Source organism: Pelodiscus sinensis, chromosome 7, assembly GCF_052426305.1.
Source record: "Pelodiscus sinensis isolate ZL-2025 chromosome 7, ASM5242630v1, whole genome shotgun sequence".
NCBI lineage: Eukaryota > Metazoa > Chordata > Testudines > Trionychidae > Pelodiscus > Pelodiscus sinensis.
The window spans coordinates 22443363-22460030 of NC_143058.1; the positions used below are offsets into that span (position 1 = coordinate 22443363).

At 37.7% G+C, this 16668-nt stretch overlaps 1 protein-coding gene across 1 annotated transcript in view; it reads right to left on the reverse strand.

The window, feature by feature from the left end:
• The window catches only part of LRP1B (LDL receptor related protein 1B), a 1362068-nt gene that overhangs the window by 375824 nt on the left and 969576 nt on the right, over positions 1 to 16668 (reverse strand). The window contains exons 38-41 of the mRNA XM_089779714.1: positions 12152 to 12278; positions 11855 to 12006; positions 11444 to 11568; positions 8025 to 8396 (exon numbers count right to left, since the gene is read on the reverse strand). Of these exons, the coding sequence (XP_089635840.1) occupies positions 8025 to 8396; positions 11444 to 11568; positions 11855 to 12006; positions 12152 to 12278 (776 nt within the window). The remainder of the gene's footprint in view (positions 1 to 8024; positions 8397 to 11443; positions 11569 to 11854; positions 12007 to 12151; positions 12279 to 16668) is intronic.

The window sequence follows — 16668 nt, forward strand, 5'->3', positions numbered from 1 at the left end:
GGATCTAGGTAATTTTCTGTGCATTCAATAACTTTTTTTTGAGTCTTCTGGTTTGCTGCCACTACTCGTAAGTGTGCTGAGCTCCATGTTATTACCGCTGGCAATATGGAGTTGCATCAATTCAGTTGCTTGCAGTAAAATTTGATTGAGTGCATCATTTTTGCTGCCAGACTTGCAATAGTAAAATGCCTGCCACCCTGATAAGGATTCAGACACCAAAGAAATGGCAGCTGATTGCACATTTAAGGTCCCAGTTAATGCCAGCAATTTGTTCTCTTTACAAAGAAGACCAGAGAACTGTTCCCTCTAAGTTGCTGGGCAGCACAGCTTCACAGGTGATTAATCATCTCCACTCAGTCAGTCAGCTCCATGCAGGGAACCCTGCGTCTCTGGGAAGGGCTGAAGAAACACTGGACCAGAGTCCAAGCAAGAGATACTGAATGACAGATTGGCAATTTAGCTAGGTTATCCTGAATATGCTCACAGAAGGAAAACATTTCTGGTGACAACAACACAGGCCTGGGTGTGTCATTTTCTGCTTGTACATGAATGATTTCATTTTCAACCATTAACTGTGCCAATCGGGCCTCCTACACTGATGTCAGAAAACAAAAATCAGAAGCAGAAGATGAAGGCGAGTCAGAATTTGGGTATTGCAGCCAAAACATAAAGGTAAAGTCTGGAGTTGGGGATTGGGATGAGCGCAAAAATGCAGGGTCTGGAGCAGCAACAAGCAGGGATTCTGGCTAGTGACAAAGGCAAACTTTCTGTTTCCTCCTCAAGTTCAAAAAGTTTAGCAGTATGTCCAGATTAGTTAGGTATGTTCTGTTATTTGGGCTTTCCATGGCTGGTATAACCAGTGGTGTGTACAGGACCTTGAGTTTCATTAATGATTAGTGATTTAGTGTTTCCACATTCAGATCTCTTAGGGTATGTCTACACTACCCCGCTAGTTCGAACTAGCGGGGTAATGTAGGCATACCGCACTTGCAAATGAAGCCCGGGATTTGAATTTCCCGGGCTTCGTTTGCATAAGCGGGGAGCCGCCATTTTTAAAACCCCGCTGGTTCGAACCCCGTGCAGCGCGGCTACACGGGGCTCGAACTAGGTAGTTCGGACTAGGATTCCTATTCCGAACTACCGGTACACCTCGTTCCATGGAATAGGAATCCTAGGGGGATGGGAGATGGAGATAGCTACTGTCTGGGAAATCTGCAGACCCAAGCTCTCAATCTGCTGCTCCTTACATGTGGACAATATTGTTGTCATCTGATGGGATTAATGAAAGATGGATGCATCCTTTTAGTCTGTGCTTATTTTGTTTTAACTCCTTTTCTTTGTACTTCATGTTCAACTATGGCACTTCAAGAAACATACCTGGAATGTCAAACACAGTAACACAGATTGTAACATAATACTGTATCTGCAAATTCCAAGTAAGAACAGTAGGAGTTATTGAAGAGGAATATAATTTAAGTAAGCCATGAATGCTACATAGTAAGTCTAATTGCAACCTCAGAAAAAGATGAGATCCTTTCAAATAATAAAGGAGATGCAGAATACATAGAGGATACATGAAACTAATATATGTGGCTCTGGGCTGCAATATTTACCTGAATGGGGATATGTGTATTTTTAGTAAATTAAACTATATAAAGTGAAAGGTGAAGTGGAAATTCTACAATTTTGACACAGGTATGGTCAAAGTCAAAAAATGCCTGGTGTATTGAAAAGAAAGTAAATTAGCCTTAAATAATTGACAAACTACCCATAGGAAGAAAATAAGTGAAATTATCTGACAGATTACTATTCAAACTTTAAACAGAGTATAGTATTTATGATATACAGTATGTGGTATTTATTTATTTTGTTCGATTTTTATGTTCTCATATATACATTAATCAAACTTCTGATTTGTCTTTTTTTCTCTTATATAATCTCCTTAGAAACTTTTCAATAAATAATAACCCTTGCTTAATAGCCTTTCCAGTTTAATTGTAAACCTTGTCTGTATTTAATTTTTATTTTGTTCTAGATTATTCTCTTTTAATTTTAGTTAAAACTAAGGGTAAGTGATGACATTTCTCCAACTTCAGTGTGATTTAAAAGTAGAGATTTTATTTTTATTAGCATATCTTAATATATGAAAGGCTGTTTGCATTTTCTATGGCTGGGTACAGCAGTGTATTTTCTAAGGAATAGAAAGGTGGCACATTATTTTACAGAAAGAAGACCATTTGAATTCAAACAAAATGTCAACAAACCATCTCAATTTTAGAATGCAACAGATCAAATAAGAATCCTAAATTTTTCAGCGATGATCCTTTAAATTCATTGCACTTACTGTATTTCATGAATATTCTTTAAATAAAATCTGTTTTGAGAAAAATAATTATTTTATAATTAAACAATTTCCTTTGAAAATTAAGTACTGTAAATATACATATCCGTACTGATTATATAGTGTGGTCCTTCTATGCTTCACTAGCTCATGGTCAGAGAATTATAAATTTTTTTTAAGTATTTCTCAAGTTAGTTCATTGTACAACAGTTTTAAGAATCTATTTCTGCACACCTTGTAAATGGTGAGATTATGCACATGTGTAATATTACTCTTGAGCCTTAGTGTTTAGACAATCATGTGGCTCTAAGAATACACCATAAGAAAATGTAATAAAAAAGGTTAATATTTATTTTTGCCTTGTTTCATAGGGTATGTCTACACTACCCCCCTAGTTCGAACTAGGGGGTGTAATGTAGTCATACAGAGTTGCAAATGAAGCCTGGGATTTGAATTTCCTGGGCTTCATTTGCATGAAGCCGGCCGGCGCGATTTTTAAATGCCGGCTAGTTCGGATTGCGTGCCGCGCGGCTACACTAATCCGAACTAGCTAGTTCGTGCTGCATGTAGCCGCGCGGCACGCAGTCCGCACTAGCCGGCATTTAAAAATGGCGCCGGCCAGCTTCATGCAAATGAAGCCCGGGAAATTCAAATCCTGGGCTTCATTTGCAACTCTGTATGACTACATTACCCCCCCTAGTTCGAACTAGCGGGGTAGTGTAGACATACCCATAATTAGTATTAGTGATAGACCTAACTATGGATTAACCAGGTGCAATGGCTCCAGAATGGATAAGAGAAGTCTTCTATTTCCCTATGACAGGAGAACCTGTGACAAAAGCAAATGATAGTTAGGCTCTTATGACATCTTTATATATGTGCACCAAACCTGTCTTTACAATATTATCATCATGGGGATAATTCTTGTACAGTCTTGACACACCTTATGAACTACCTAATGTATATGGGTGATTGGAAGACATGTATGTAACAAGTCTGTTGTAGTCAAAGATACATAATTCCATTGGAGATCCTGCATCCCTGTTGGCTCTTCAGCAGCAGAGAGGACACTGGCATTCTCTCTGGAAGAAAATGGATCTATTTTATGTAATCCCTATTTGCTGAATTATTAGTTTGATGCTAATAATTTCAGGTATTACTAGTGTTAACTTTGAGCCTTTGGGCTGAGAGAGTCTACATGTACATTCTTTTCTCCAACCAGATGCCACCCACTGGGTTTACACAAGACTCCACACACCACAGCCAAAGCTACCTAGCTTTCATACTAAGAAGTTCAGTGAATTCCACCTTGTTTGTTTAACACGTATTTCTGCTGTTGTCTTTAAGTATCTAGCTTTTGACTTATTCTAAAGGTTGTGGGATTCTAGCTTTTGAAAGAACTTCCTCCTGAACATAGGTTAAAAGTTTCAATGAAAATTCCCGCCAAGTGAGCTGCAGGATTAAAGGAAATTATTTTCATTCTCCCCAGGTGAGCTGTTTTTGAGACTTCGGGGGAATGCTGAGATGCCTGTTTAGGCATTTCATGTTGGAGGATTTATTTTGGCATGTTCAATTCCCCAGATTTTCTCTTGGTGCATTGTGACATAGTTCTCCAGGTCACGTAGAAGTTCAAACTCCATCCAGGGTGATGAAAGGTATAATTAGAACTTCAGACTAAGAATTCTCTTCCACCCCTCTCTGCTTTCCCCTCCACCATGAGTCCCTCAAATTTCCGCCTCTGCTACTTCTTGTCCAGCAGAATTCCCCCACAGTGTTTCCTCCCAAAAGACTCCAGCAGTTTTCCTCAGTGCTCAATCTTCCCCTTCCAAGCTCTATCTGAGGGATTCTCCCATAGAATCCTAACCCATTTCCTCTTTCCCAGAGGGAATACTATTTGTTCTCCTTCCCTGTTCACCTCTCCGCCCTGAGTGAACAACTGTTTGTGTTTTCCCATTGTGGTTCAGTAAGTGCATCCCTGCTATTGCCTCTGTTAGTTTTAGACACTCTGGTCAGAAGGGAAAGAGATGTTCCCTTCCATTCACTGCGTAATTACCAATACAAACATCTGCCCAAACCTACCTTCTTCCTTTCTCTTCAGACATAGATACTAGTGTTATTGCTATAGGTTAGTTATCACACATTTCCTTCTAAGCAACCCTACTTTATTTTTATAGTAAAAAGGATTAGAGAGAAAAGATATAATGTATTTTAAAAACATCTTACATGCATTATATGAAGTTTACCAGGCATCACCCTACCTTACTGTTTGTGTGTGTGTGTGGTCACAAGTTTATCAGAACTTAAACTCAGAACAAGCACACGGTCTTATAAGGCTTAAATAGGACATGTTCTTCTCAATCCTCCCCTAAAGACTGGGTGAGTCTGACTACAGACGAGGGCTCCTGATTGCTGCATCCAGAAGAAGTCCATGATTCAACCTAAACTCAAATTTTTTATCCAAAAAAAAATAATTTCTTTATGTGCAGGTCTCTGAAAAATCCAGTTTCAATTAGGTATGAGACTCTGCTGGAGAAGACGTCAATGACTGATATCACCCTCTTTCCTAATAGAGAAGGTACATACCATTCACAACAACACATCCACATTTGCATTTTAATATAATGTACCACAGAATATTAATTCTAATTCAGTAAGGTTTAATTTAACTCAATACGTCTTATCTTAGTTCTATAAGGTTTGTGCAGCATAATACAGAATATTGTCAATCTGTCACACCTTTCGTAGCTCAGATGACTCTCATTTTATAGCCAGATCAAGGGCACAGCTGAAGGACAATTGCTAGGTCACAGACCTAACAGTGAGCACCGTCTGGCTCAAAGGACCAGCCAGCCTGTGTTAGCCCTCTTTATGTCTAGAGTCTGAAAATGAGCTGGAATGGGGTCTGGAGTAGAACACAGGAAGGGAAATACATTGCTATGGGCTAGTGATGCTGCTATAATGGGGATCACATGGCAACTTTATCTTTGTGGACCATAGTGTGAAGTAGAATGATCATCCGAACATTATTCATTCAATTCCCTGGCCAATGTAATTGTATCAGGAAGACCATTCTGAAATTGAGAAATATTCAAGAGAGTTGTGCAAGATACTTTTTAGGAATGACCTTCAGCGTTATTAGAAGAAGATTCAAGACCAATAAAAGTAGAAGCTTCATAACAGGGGAAGCACACTTTAGACCCATAAGAGACGGGGAAACGAGGGTGAGAAAGGAAGGGTTTTCTTCCTTAACTTTTGATGAGCAGAAATAGCTACTAGGAAGGCTAAAATTAGGCCCAATCCTGAAGACTTCTTAAGATATAAATCATACTCTAGCACTGCAGGGACCCCAGTTCAAGATAGTGAGTCTTTTACCAGTAGCCTAGATAGCATACTGTTTCCACTTTTGCTTATGGCATCTAAGGGTGATGCTTTCCTTGTATTGTGAGACACTGGCTGGAACCCTCTGACAGCAGAAAACATTGACATTAATTGATGGCAATCATCCACATTGCAAGGGGTATTTTATGTGAGATAAGATGCAGAACAAGTTAGCATAGGCAGAAAGTCCAGCAGCAGAAGTCCATGAAGTGGGGCTGCTAGTAGTGTGGATGGCGGTGAGCACATCAGACACGGAGAGACTGAAAGTGTTGGTAGCATCTGAACTGGGTGAGGAGTACAACTTAGCTATGAAATGTCTGTCTCCAGAAGAGAGTGACAGTGGTATTATTTAAGAGTCTTTGAGATCTTCCTAAATCAGACAGCATGAATTTGGAGAAAGGGTAGTGCCAGGGTAATTATGAAAAGTGAGAATCAGACACAGAAGAGGTTGTTTCCTGCATCCCCACTAAGGCTATTGAGGCCTTAATAGTTGGGAGTGTCTTGGTCTTCAGTGCTACTTTTGAGTTAACCATCACCAGTGGTATCAGACAGTACCAGGTAAGGATTCCAGTCCCCCATAGAAGGCAGAGTAGTGTCTGGTTCCAGTCCTGTGATAGAAAACTGTGAAAAGACAGGCGCTGCAAATGGGTCTTGGATCCTATGTAAGAGTAACTTGGCATGAAGGTTGTACCTGATATCCTGAATGGTTCTGGAGGAGTATGCTGTAGGTTCCTAGAAGCCAAATCCAGTTGGAGCCACAAATAACCCAACCTTCTTATTCTAGGAGTGAAGGTATGGCAAAATGTGCACTGTATTACCAAATGGACAGTGCACAGTTCACTGGATGTGGGCATTGGTCTTTGGCATGATCAATGGACAGGAAGCACCTGATATGATGCCCCTGAAGGAACCTGGTACAAACTCCAAACTAAAGTTATCCTCCACTACTAAATACAAGAAAATAATTTATACTTGACTACGTCCTGGGGACGGGAGGGGGGTTTGTTTGTTTGTTCTATGTGACATAGCAGGAATCATTGTATGATCATACAAATGAATTATTCAATAAATAATTAAACCTGAGGACACAAAGGTGAACCCCATTTGCCCTTTGTGACAGCAAAAAACAAAAACAAAAACAAATGAAGGGGTTGGAGGCTGACTTCCTTAAACAGAAAAGGCTAACGATGTCACTGTCACACAAGATCTCTCATGTACATCACACTCACTCACCCCAACAGTTTCTCAAGGCAATTACACAGCTCAGCCCAAAGAGCACCATATCCGCAAATGGAAATACACAGAAACCAGGAAGTCAAGTCTTTACAATATGTACTATTATAATTTGTTATATTGCACCATCCTTTTTTCACAAAATAGCTGCATGTTCACTCACAATATCTTGTTAGTCTTTAAAGTGCTACATAGTTTTGTCTTTTGTTTCAGCTACACCAGACTAACACGGCTGCATCTCTATCGCTATCTTTGAAAAATACAGGACTATGTAGCACTTTAAAGACTAACAAGATGGTTTATTAGATGATGAGCTTTCGTGGGCCAGACCCACTTCCTCAGGTCAAATAGTGGAAGAAAATAGTCACAACCATATATACCAAAGGATACAATTAAAAAAAAGAACACTTGGGTATATATGGTTGTGACTATTTTCTTCCACTATTTGATCTGAGGAAGTGGGTCTGGCCCATGAAAGCTCATCATCTAATAAACCATCTTGTTAGTCTTTAAAGTGCTACATAGTCCTGTATTTTGCTTCAGCTACACAAGACTAACAAGGCTACATTTCTATCACTATCTTTGAAAAGGTGTTTCTTTCTTGTGCCTGATCTTTGGCAAATATCAAAAGTTCATAGGACCAAAGTGCAACTTTGAAACATAATACATTTGTTGAAGAGTGTGTACAGGTTTTTATTCAGTGCAGTAGGCATACTAGATGGCAGAAATAAACTCTATTGAAATGTAAATTGCAAATGACAACAAACAATTTCATTACTCCAACTTCACTGTAAATACGTAACTGTTCTGTAGAATTGTATATTCTGTATATCACAAAAATAATACAGAATAGGTGACTGTGAAATGGTAACACCACAAGATAATTGAGTCTGCAAGATGTAGATCAATGATCCTATTACTTATTATAATTATGTTGTATATGTTAAAGGATAGTGTGCTTTCATTATCTGTACTCAACCAAATGTAATCAGGTAAAACCTAGTGTAATATAATCCTTATTTAAAAAGAGTTACAAATACAATTTAAAACATTAAACATAGAGTTTACTTACTTTCAATTATCACTTGTCTGCCAGCCCAGTTGTCTTTAATAAGTTGTATATTTCCATAATGTGCATCACTGAAGAAGATACGGTTAGTACCCCTTCCTTTTAGGCTGTAGTCAAAGGCCAATGCTATCACATTTTTGAAGTAGTCTGGGTTTTCATATGGCCTTACTGGTGAATTTAAATTGGTCTCATCTGAAAGATGTATACTTTTTAATATTGTCCTTCCTGAATACAGTAAGTAACCTTCATGTCTTAGACAAGAAACTCCATCTTCTGCAAGATAGCCATGTGCACAAGCACATGTTCTCTGTGCATTTCCTCGATATAGGCAAAGTTGCTGACATCCACCATTGTTCTTGGCACAAATATTAGTACCTGTAAAAAAGAATTAGATTGGCTTTTGATACTGTCACAGTTGGTTGACATAAATAAGAATAAGCTTTGATTATACACCCCAAGGATTCTTTGATGTAAGCATTTATGGTATATTTGTTAATGCATAATATAAATAATTAATCATGAAAATAAAAGGAACCACTATTGTCTATTCTCACCACTACTCTAAACAAATGTTAAAAAGTGAATTTAAGAATATGTATAATAAATGTTGTTTTCAAATAACAATAGCACATATTTTACAGATATAGAATAGATAATTATTCAATCTTAAGAAGTTTAAAATCTGTGAAATGTATTTTTTGAAGACTTTTTAAGGTATGATTTTAAAATCTCTGTAACTTGCAAAACAAATGCATTTTGATTTCCTTAGATTACAAGAATTTGTTTTAAAAATCTGTACATATCTTCTACCAAAATTTAATGCAATCCAACATATGGAAAGATATATTACCAACATTTTACTGAGACTTTCTCCATGTTTAGAAGTAGAGCTAATTGCTAATATTTTATGTTCAGTTCCTTTGAATAATGACTTAAATATTCTCCGTACCAAGTGTACACAATTAAGGAATTATTTTAAAACATAATGACTTGTGTGATTTAATTAATTGTATTACAACTTCAAATATTGTAAAACTGTCAGAAACTGCAGAGAAAGTATTTTCTCTGTCTTTTTAAATATTTTGTATGTAGTCTTTTCTCTGGCTTCCATAATTTACTATGTGTATTTGACAGCATTTTGGTACAGTCAGTTTGAATTAAACTATACTTATTTATCATTTGAGAACACACAACAACAGGGGAGAAAAACATTTTAAAAGCTTATTTTGTAGTTATAATACTGCAAAATTTGGCAAGCAACTCAAGGCTTATTTATCTTAAACATTTTGTTTGTTTGATTGATTGATTGATTGCTACATTTCAAGATGGATATACTTCTCAGTGAAAACTACTGTCTTCTGTCAATAAAAACACGATCACAATTCATTTTTGTTAAGATAAAGTTAGAAAAAAACTTAAAAGTTAGTACACACATCTCTGCCCCCAAGGAGATAACAATGGTAAAATAAAACAAAAACATTTTGGAGTTATTTGTATACCATTTTTCTCAGATTTTTTTATTGTTCTTTAAAATGTTAATAGACAGGATGAGTCATGGGAGATGTTTTGAAAGAAAGAAAGAAAGAAAGAAAGAAAGATATTTCTTTTATATTTCATTGATTTTAAATTCCATTAAAATGTTTTCCAGTAAGGTCATGATCCTGACATCTGATCAGCTAGCTGAGACTCTTCTAACCATAATTTCAATGATACAGGACAAAAATCTACTTGCAGATCATAGTGCTGTACTGGAGCTTTGAAAAGGGCAAACAGATGTTTGGGGAAATGAGGATTAATCACTCGTCACTTAACATGTTTTTATTAGTACTAGTCTTGTCATGAAACAAGCTAGTTGCATTTTAAAATGTCAGTTGCCTATTTTAGATTATTATTAATAATAAAATAATCATAATCATAATCATACAGGTTGGACCTCACTGGTCTGGCACCCTTGGGACCTGACTGGTCCTCAATCAGGGGATTTGCCAGACCAGGGAAGGAACCTCCTCTTGTGGCTGTGCTGCCACTCAACTAGGACTCCAGCTTGCCACTCTGCATGGCCAGAGCTCTGCAGCCAGAACAGAACTCTGCAGCCACCTGGCTCCACAGCTGGGGTTTAGAGATCTTCGGCTGGGGTGGAGGGATGAGATTGGAGCTCTGCAGCCTGGGCCAGAGTTCCCTGGCTGCTGCTTGGGCTAGGACTGGAGTTCCCCAACCACTGGAGCCAGAACACAGATGGAGCTCCACAGCCAGGGATAGGGCCAGAGCTCCCTGGCTGCTGCTGGGATCAGAGCTCCTTGGCCAGGGCCAGAGCTTCATGGCCACAGCCAGTCTGGTGCTCCCTGGCCACTGGGGCCAGGGAACTCTGCTGGGGCCAGAACTCCCTGCTATGTCGCCTGTCTTCCCTCACTCCACACATATACTGTGCTCCTGGACGAATTGCCGGTGCCCCATATTGCTCCTGCCCAGCTGCAAGACATCCCTCTTCCTTGGCTCTGTGATCCAAGAACATCCGCAGACCAGACCAGACTATGAATGTTGCTAGACCATGGAGTCCCAGTTAAGGGAGGTACAGCCTGTACTCATCATCATCTCTATGAGAAATTAAAAAAAAAATCCCTCATGCTTCCTCTTTGTCTTCTTAGCTCACTAACAACCCTCAAAAAGACCTTTAATATCTAGCAAATTTTGAAAAGCATTAAAAATCAATTATAATGATTTTTTTCAAACTAACATAAAAGATATTTTATCATTTTATTTCTTTGTCAATGACTGCCCATTAATATAATCTGCTACAGATTATCAGGAAGCTATGATTGACTAATAAAATCAGTTAGCAAGGAAATGAGGCTGCCACATTTCCTCAAACAAGCTAATTTAGGGTCACTCTCAGGAAGCTCTCTCTTGATGACGATATCGCAATTTTGGTTCTATATCACTTTTTCTTTTTTTGGGAAAAGTGAGTGAGAAGGCTGTGGCAAAGCAACTATAGTCTAAAGTAAAACATGACATTTGGAGATCTCAGCTTCCATTGATCCCTTTCAGTCACGCTAAGGCCTGCACACAGTACTGAATAATTTTTAATCATTGTCTTACGATGGACAAGTGCACAATAACCATGTTGATTATTTTAAATCAGCTTGAGCCCAATGTCACTACTCAAACTAATGATATTGTTTTACTATCAAAATGGTGATAAGAGGGGGTATTGTTTGTTTTTTACTTTTATTCTTAAATGCCTACAGACATAATGCTGGTTGAATTTTATAAATTTTATAATGAATTGTTTCATATTCATTTTCTTAAGCAACACTGTTTCTTTAGGAAATGATGACTTTGCTTTTCATTTTATCCAGAATTAATATAAAAAAGAGTAACAACAAATATTAAAGCCATCATTAATAGCATTAGCAAGAGCAAACCTTTTTCTCGTTGTCTGTTGAAGACTTTCACTTCTTTCAGGTTTATTCCAAGGCCAGTCCTCATGGTCACAGCATCTGTGGCATCATTCTTCTGACCTCTTCTGATTGAGCCATTAGCATGTGCTCTGCCAAAAAAAAAAGTTGAAAATGGCTGATCAAGAACCCTCCTATAATTTAAATCAAACAAGTAATTAAAATGTGGCAGCTGGCCTACCAGACATTGAAGAAACCTACTCTTTTCAGTGACATTGATACGCTTTGAATATCGAAAGTACCATTTCTATGGAAATTACATAGAATGGTGAGATCCTTTCTGTGACCTTCCTAAGGAATGGCTAATCCTACAAGGGTGAAGCATTTGGTGCTGAAATAACATTTTGAGACTCAAATACTTATGGAAAAATAAATTACCTGTCAGACCAGTAGATGTAAGCTCCGAAGACGGCAACTGAAAACATATCCACATTGCTCCCTGACAGCACAATCTCCCGGTTCCCTCCAGTCTCAAGGTCGATTCTTTCTATCTTGTCCGTACGAGCATCACACCAGTATAATTTATTTTCCTAAAGATCAATTTGAAAGTAAACTTCAACAACCTATTTTTACCCAAGAATTGCATTAAGAAAAAATAGAATGCTAAAGTGGACTTGTAATGTGATATAACATTTAATGCACTTTTAGTATTTAGTGGAAATTACAGGAACGCACCTCATAGTCAATAGAGATTCCATTAGGCCAGGCAATCCCCAAGCTCACAAGCACAACTTTCTCTGAGCCATCTAACCGTGCCTTGCCTATGCAGGGAGTCTGTCCCCATTCTGTCCAGAACAAATACCTAAAATATTTGCAGAAATTCACAAACAGATAAACAGATGAACATGCAGACCTGCATATATTTGACAGTGCTGTTCATATAAAATCAATGTTTAAAAATATAAAATGCTAAAGGATTCTGATACTGAAGTAGTATAATAACACACTGCTGCCCTTTTAAAGATGAGTATGAAACATTTTTACATAGACTAATTTTATTCCACTTGCATGATCAACTACTTGATATCTGATTTTTGGTTATAATACTTCTGCTCTATAGCAAATGCCTAGGTAGGCAAAATGTATAATGTAGCAATCAATACAAAAGCTCAAGTAATTTCATGGGTTGCTACTATATTTCTGATGAATCAAAACATTAGGAACACTAGTTTATAAGGACTACTAGTACCTATTAACAGACCTAAAACTTATATTCACAAAGGCAAACCTTTTCTAACCTCTATGAGATGAATGAACATAAGTCAGCTCTGCTGTTCCCATATGTTAAAGCAACTGAGGCTTGATCAGAGGGATCCTGGAGTCATATTACAGTGATCTTAATATGCTTTGGATCAGGTCAGAATACAACTACTGTACTTCAATTTATATTAAGCATGTATGGGTTATTTGCTTATTATTATATATTGCATTTCTGTAGCTTGTTTGTAAAACTACAGTGCTCTTGCCTTTATAGTTTAATTTGAAATACAAAGATAAATATAGTGGGTAATTTGGAGGGTGGAAGGAGGACGAGGAGGTTAGACAAAGGAGATAATGTAATATCTTTTATTGGACTAATTTATGCTTTAAAAAAACCTTGTTATACAACATTTGGCTATAGTTCCACATATTGACAGAACATAAGAACATCAGACATACATTAGAATATATATATTAAAAGATCCAGTATTCTATTAACAAATTTAGCAGAAAATTGCATTCACATGGTGTTAAGACCATTTTTTTTTTCAATTCCTGAACAACACAAAAAATAAAATTCGAAAGTGTGAAGGTAAGATTACTTACAAACAGAATATTATTTTCTGTTCCATATGTATTACAAACTACATTCACCCATGAATAGAAGAGAAATACTAAGCTCCATAACAACTTAGCTCTGACCACAATAAACACAAATTCAACTTTTTAGAACATTATAAATGTAAAATTATATTTCTACAACAACTTATCTGTGTTCTGTAAACACACACACACACACACACACACACACACACACACACACACACACACACACACGTAAGGGATGCATCTGAGTATAAAGACCAGTTTCCTAAATGGGGTACACAGCATAGTTCTATTTACTATGAAGCTTTGCCAATAGACAGTAGGTGAGGATATGTCTCACTAAATTACCGCCTTATAATTATCCAAGAGAATTGTGAAACTGCAAGAAAAAAAATAGAATTCCCTTAAACATGAATAAAAAATATTTATTTATTACAAAGAGCCTCTTTAATAAATTAGACACCTTCCAGTCTAAAAATACAGAATATTCCCTGAAAATAAGAGACCCATATTCAAAAGACAAGCAGAAAATTGGTGGAAGGAGAACATCATACGAGTGACCAACATACTAATTCACCATTTCCTGGCAAAATGATATTACATTTAATAATTAACTGCTCATAACTATACCACTGGGCATGCTGGAAAGGAAGGATGCTTAGATCAAAGCTCTGCCTACTGCCTGTTCTGAGCATAGTGAGAGAATATATCAAGTCTATGGAGCCCGCTGTCTTCTGTGAGATGAATGATGTGTTATAATACACTAGCTAAAAGGAAGAGATGAAACTTACAACATCCCTTCTATTCAACTGCACCTCTGTGAAGAATGGGGCAATCTGGTAGTAGCTAAAGAATTACTAACACAGTTAATGCATGGACACAGATTAAATGAATTTAGGGAAGGATTTTTAATTAATGTTGTGAAATATGAAAGTTTAACTTTTAACACATAGAATAGATAAAAACTTCCTGTTTAAACGTTTGAACCATTAGTTTCAACTAACCAGTGAGTATTTCAAACTCTTTCTGGCTTTCTCTAGGCCTATAGTTTTATCCTGCTTCTTTTAGGATTAGGTTTAATTAGTTTAGTTTAGTATTTAGAATAGCTTAGCTTTCTTCGTTGTGTGTCTGGCAGACTGCGTCTCGGTCCGCTTATCGGCCATCATCAAGTCTGTACGGCGGGTGCGTCGGTGACTCCTGGTTCCAGAACGAGGTGTACCGGTAGTTCGGAATAGGAATCCTAGTCCGAACTACCTAGTTCGAGCCCCGTGTAGCCGCGCTGCACGGGGTTCGAACCAGCGGGGTTTTAAAAATGGCGGCTCCCCGCTTATGCAAATGAAGCCCGGGAAATTCAAATCCCGGGCTTCATTTGCAAGTGCGGTATGCCTACATTAACCCGCTAGTTCAAACTAGCGGGGTAGTGTAGACATACCCCAGGTGATTAGATACTGGTTGGGGTCCGCACCTAAAATACCATCCCTGAGCGGATGAGCACAACTAGATGCTAGTTGTTCCAGAGAGCTATCCCTAATAGCTGCTCGGAATCTGTGTTAACGTAACAAGCGAAACTGTTCTTTGGTCTTAATTCAACTAAACATTTCTTAGTCTCTCTTGTAGGCTACCTCCAGACTTTGAAAGTGCAAACGAGCCCATGATTTAAATATCCCGGGCTTCATTTGCACACTCACATTCAGGCACTATGCCGATCATGCACCATTTCAAAAGTGAAAGTGCTGTGTAGCTGCAGTTCTGCCAAAGGCGGGGAGCTTTTTCAACAGATCCTGATCTGAAGTACAGGCACATGATCGGCACAACGTTGGAAAGTGAGTATGCAAATGAAGCCCGGGATATTTAAATTCCGGGCTCATTTGCACTTCAAAGTACTTTATTTGCATCCCTCTACCTACAGAGGGATGCAGTCTGAAGGTAGCCTTAGAGCTGTAACTGCTTGTCTGGGACAATTTCAGTTAACTCATATGTAGTGAAGTAAAAAATCATTTGAGATTCTTAACTAGAAGTTTGCAGGGGAAGAAGCCCTGAAATACAGAACACCATCAAAATGATAGAGAATAATTGTTGCTGAGTGTAGAAAAATGAATAGGATTTTCCCAGAAGGGTGTCAGTTTACTTATCTTGTAGCTGTCTAAACACTTCCCTGTATAGAGAGGAAGGATATACCTGAGCAACTTTTTTGGAAATCTAATTTGAATTTCTCCCAATAAAACATACTTTACTAGGAAGGCAAAGCTACTACACTTAATCACAGCTGCTGGGAGGTCAAGATGGGCATTGGATGTTTTTCTGAGATTCATTAACTTTCAAACAACAGGGTGAAAAGAGATGATGTTAGGCTTCATCTCTTGAAGATAACATGGAATATCTGAGATTAATCTGAATGGGACAGACGTTCAGTCTTCAATAAATCAGATTTTTTTTTGTGTATTAGGTAAGTAAATAAAGCCAAAATACCTAAACTAATCAGGAACCTTCTCTTTGACTTCATCTGAGAAAATCAAATTAGTCAAATCCATTTCATTTTGCAAGACCAGGCATAAACAATGACCGGCAGACAAAATAGTGTTTAGATCGAAGGTGCCTTTCTGAACTTACTCTATAACATAAACTATACTATCTAGAAGAAAAAACATTATCAGAAGGGTTTGAATGGTGCATGATTTATATTTTGTTGTGACTGGTAAAACTAATAAATAGAGCTAGCTGGGAATATGATGACAATTTGTTTTGGTTGGCTGACAGAAAACACCAGTTCATCAAACCTGATTATTTTTTAGTGAAAGGGACAGTTTTGAGTAAACTTTGTCAGGAATGTTTCCCAGGTCCATGATGGGATTTCTGCTCAAAACCAGAGATAAAAAGTGATCCCCTCTCTGTATCATAAGATGCAGATGACCTGAGATATACCTGATAGACAACAGGAACTGGAACATAGCTCACCTATAAGTTCTTTTGATGGTGAGGGATTTATTTATAGAGCTCACTACTGCAACCTGTAGGCACTCGGCAGGTGAAATAGATCTGAAAAATAGAGTCCCCACTAGACTTCACAGAGATTTCCTGTGAGTATTCTCTAGTTGGGCAAAAGTAATCCCGCCTGAGTAATATATAAATAATTGTGGTCAGATCTTCAATCAAACATTTGTGATGTTGGAGCTCGTTTGAACACAGAAGCCTCTTTGGACAAAAGTACTTTATTTGATTCTATTGTACTTCATTTGAGGCTTTTGGAGGTTATTTGTCCCTGAGAAATACAGCTATACTGGTAATTCACAGATAGAGATATGGTTCCATATAGCTGGATTCCAATTCATTAATTGTTCTGAAGACAAGAAACAAGACCTTGATGGTCACTCAACTACATCTCTGAG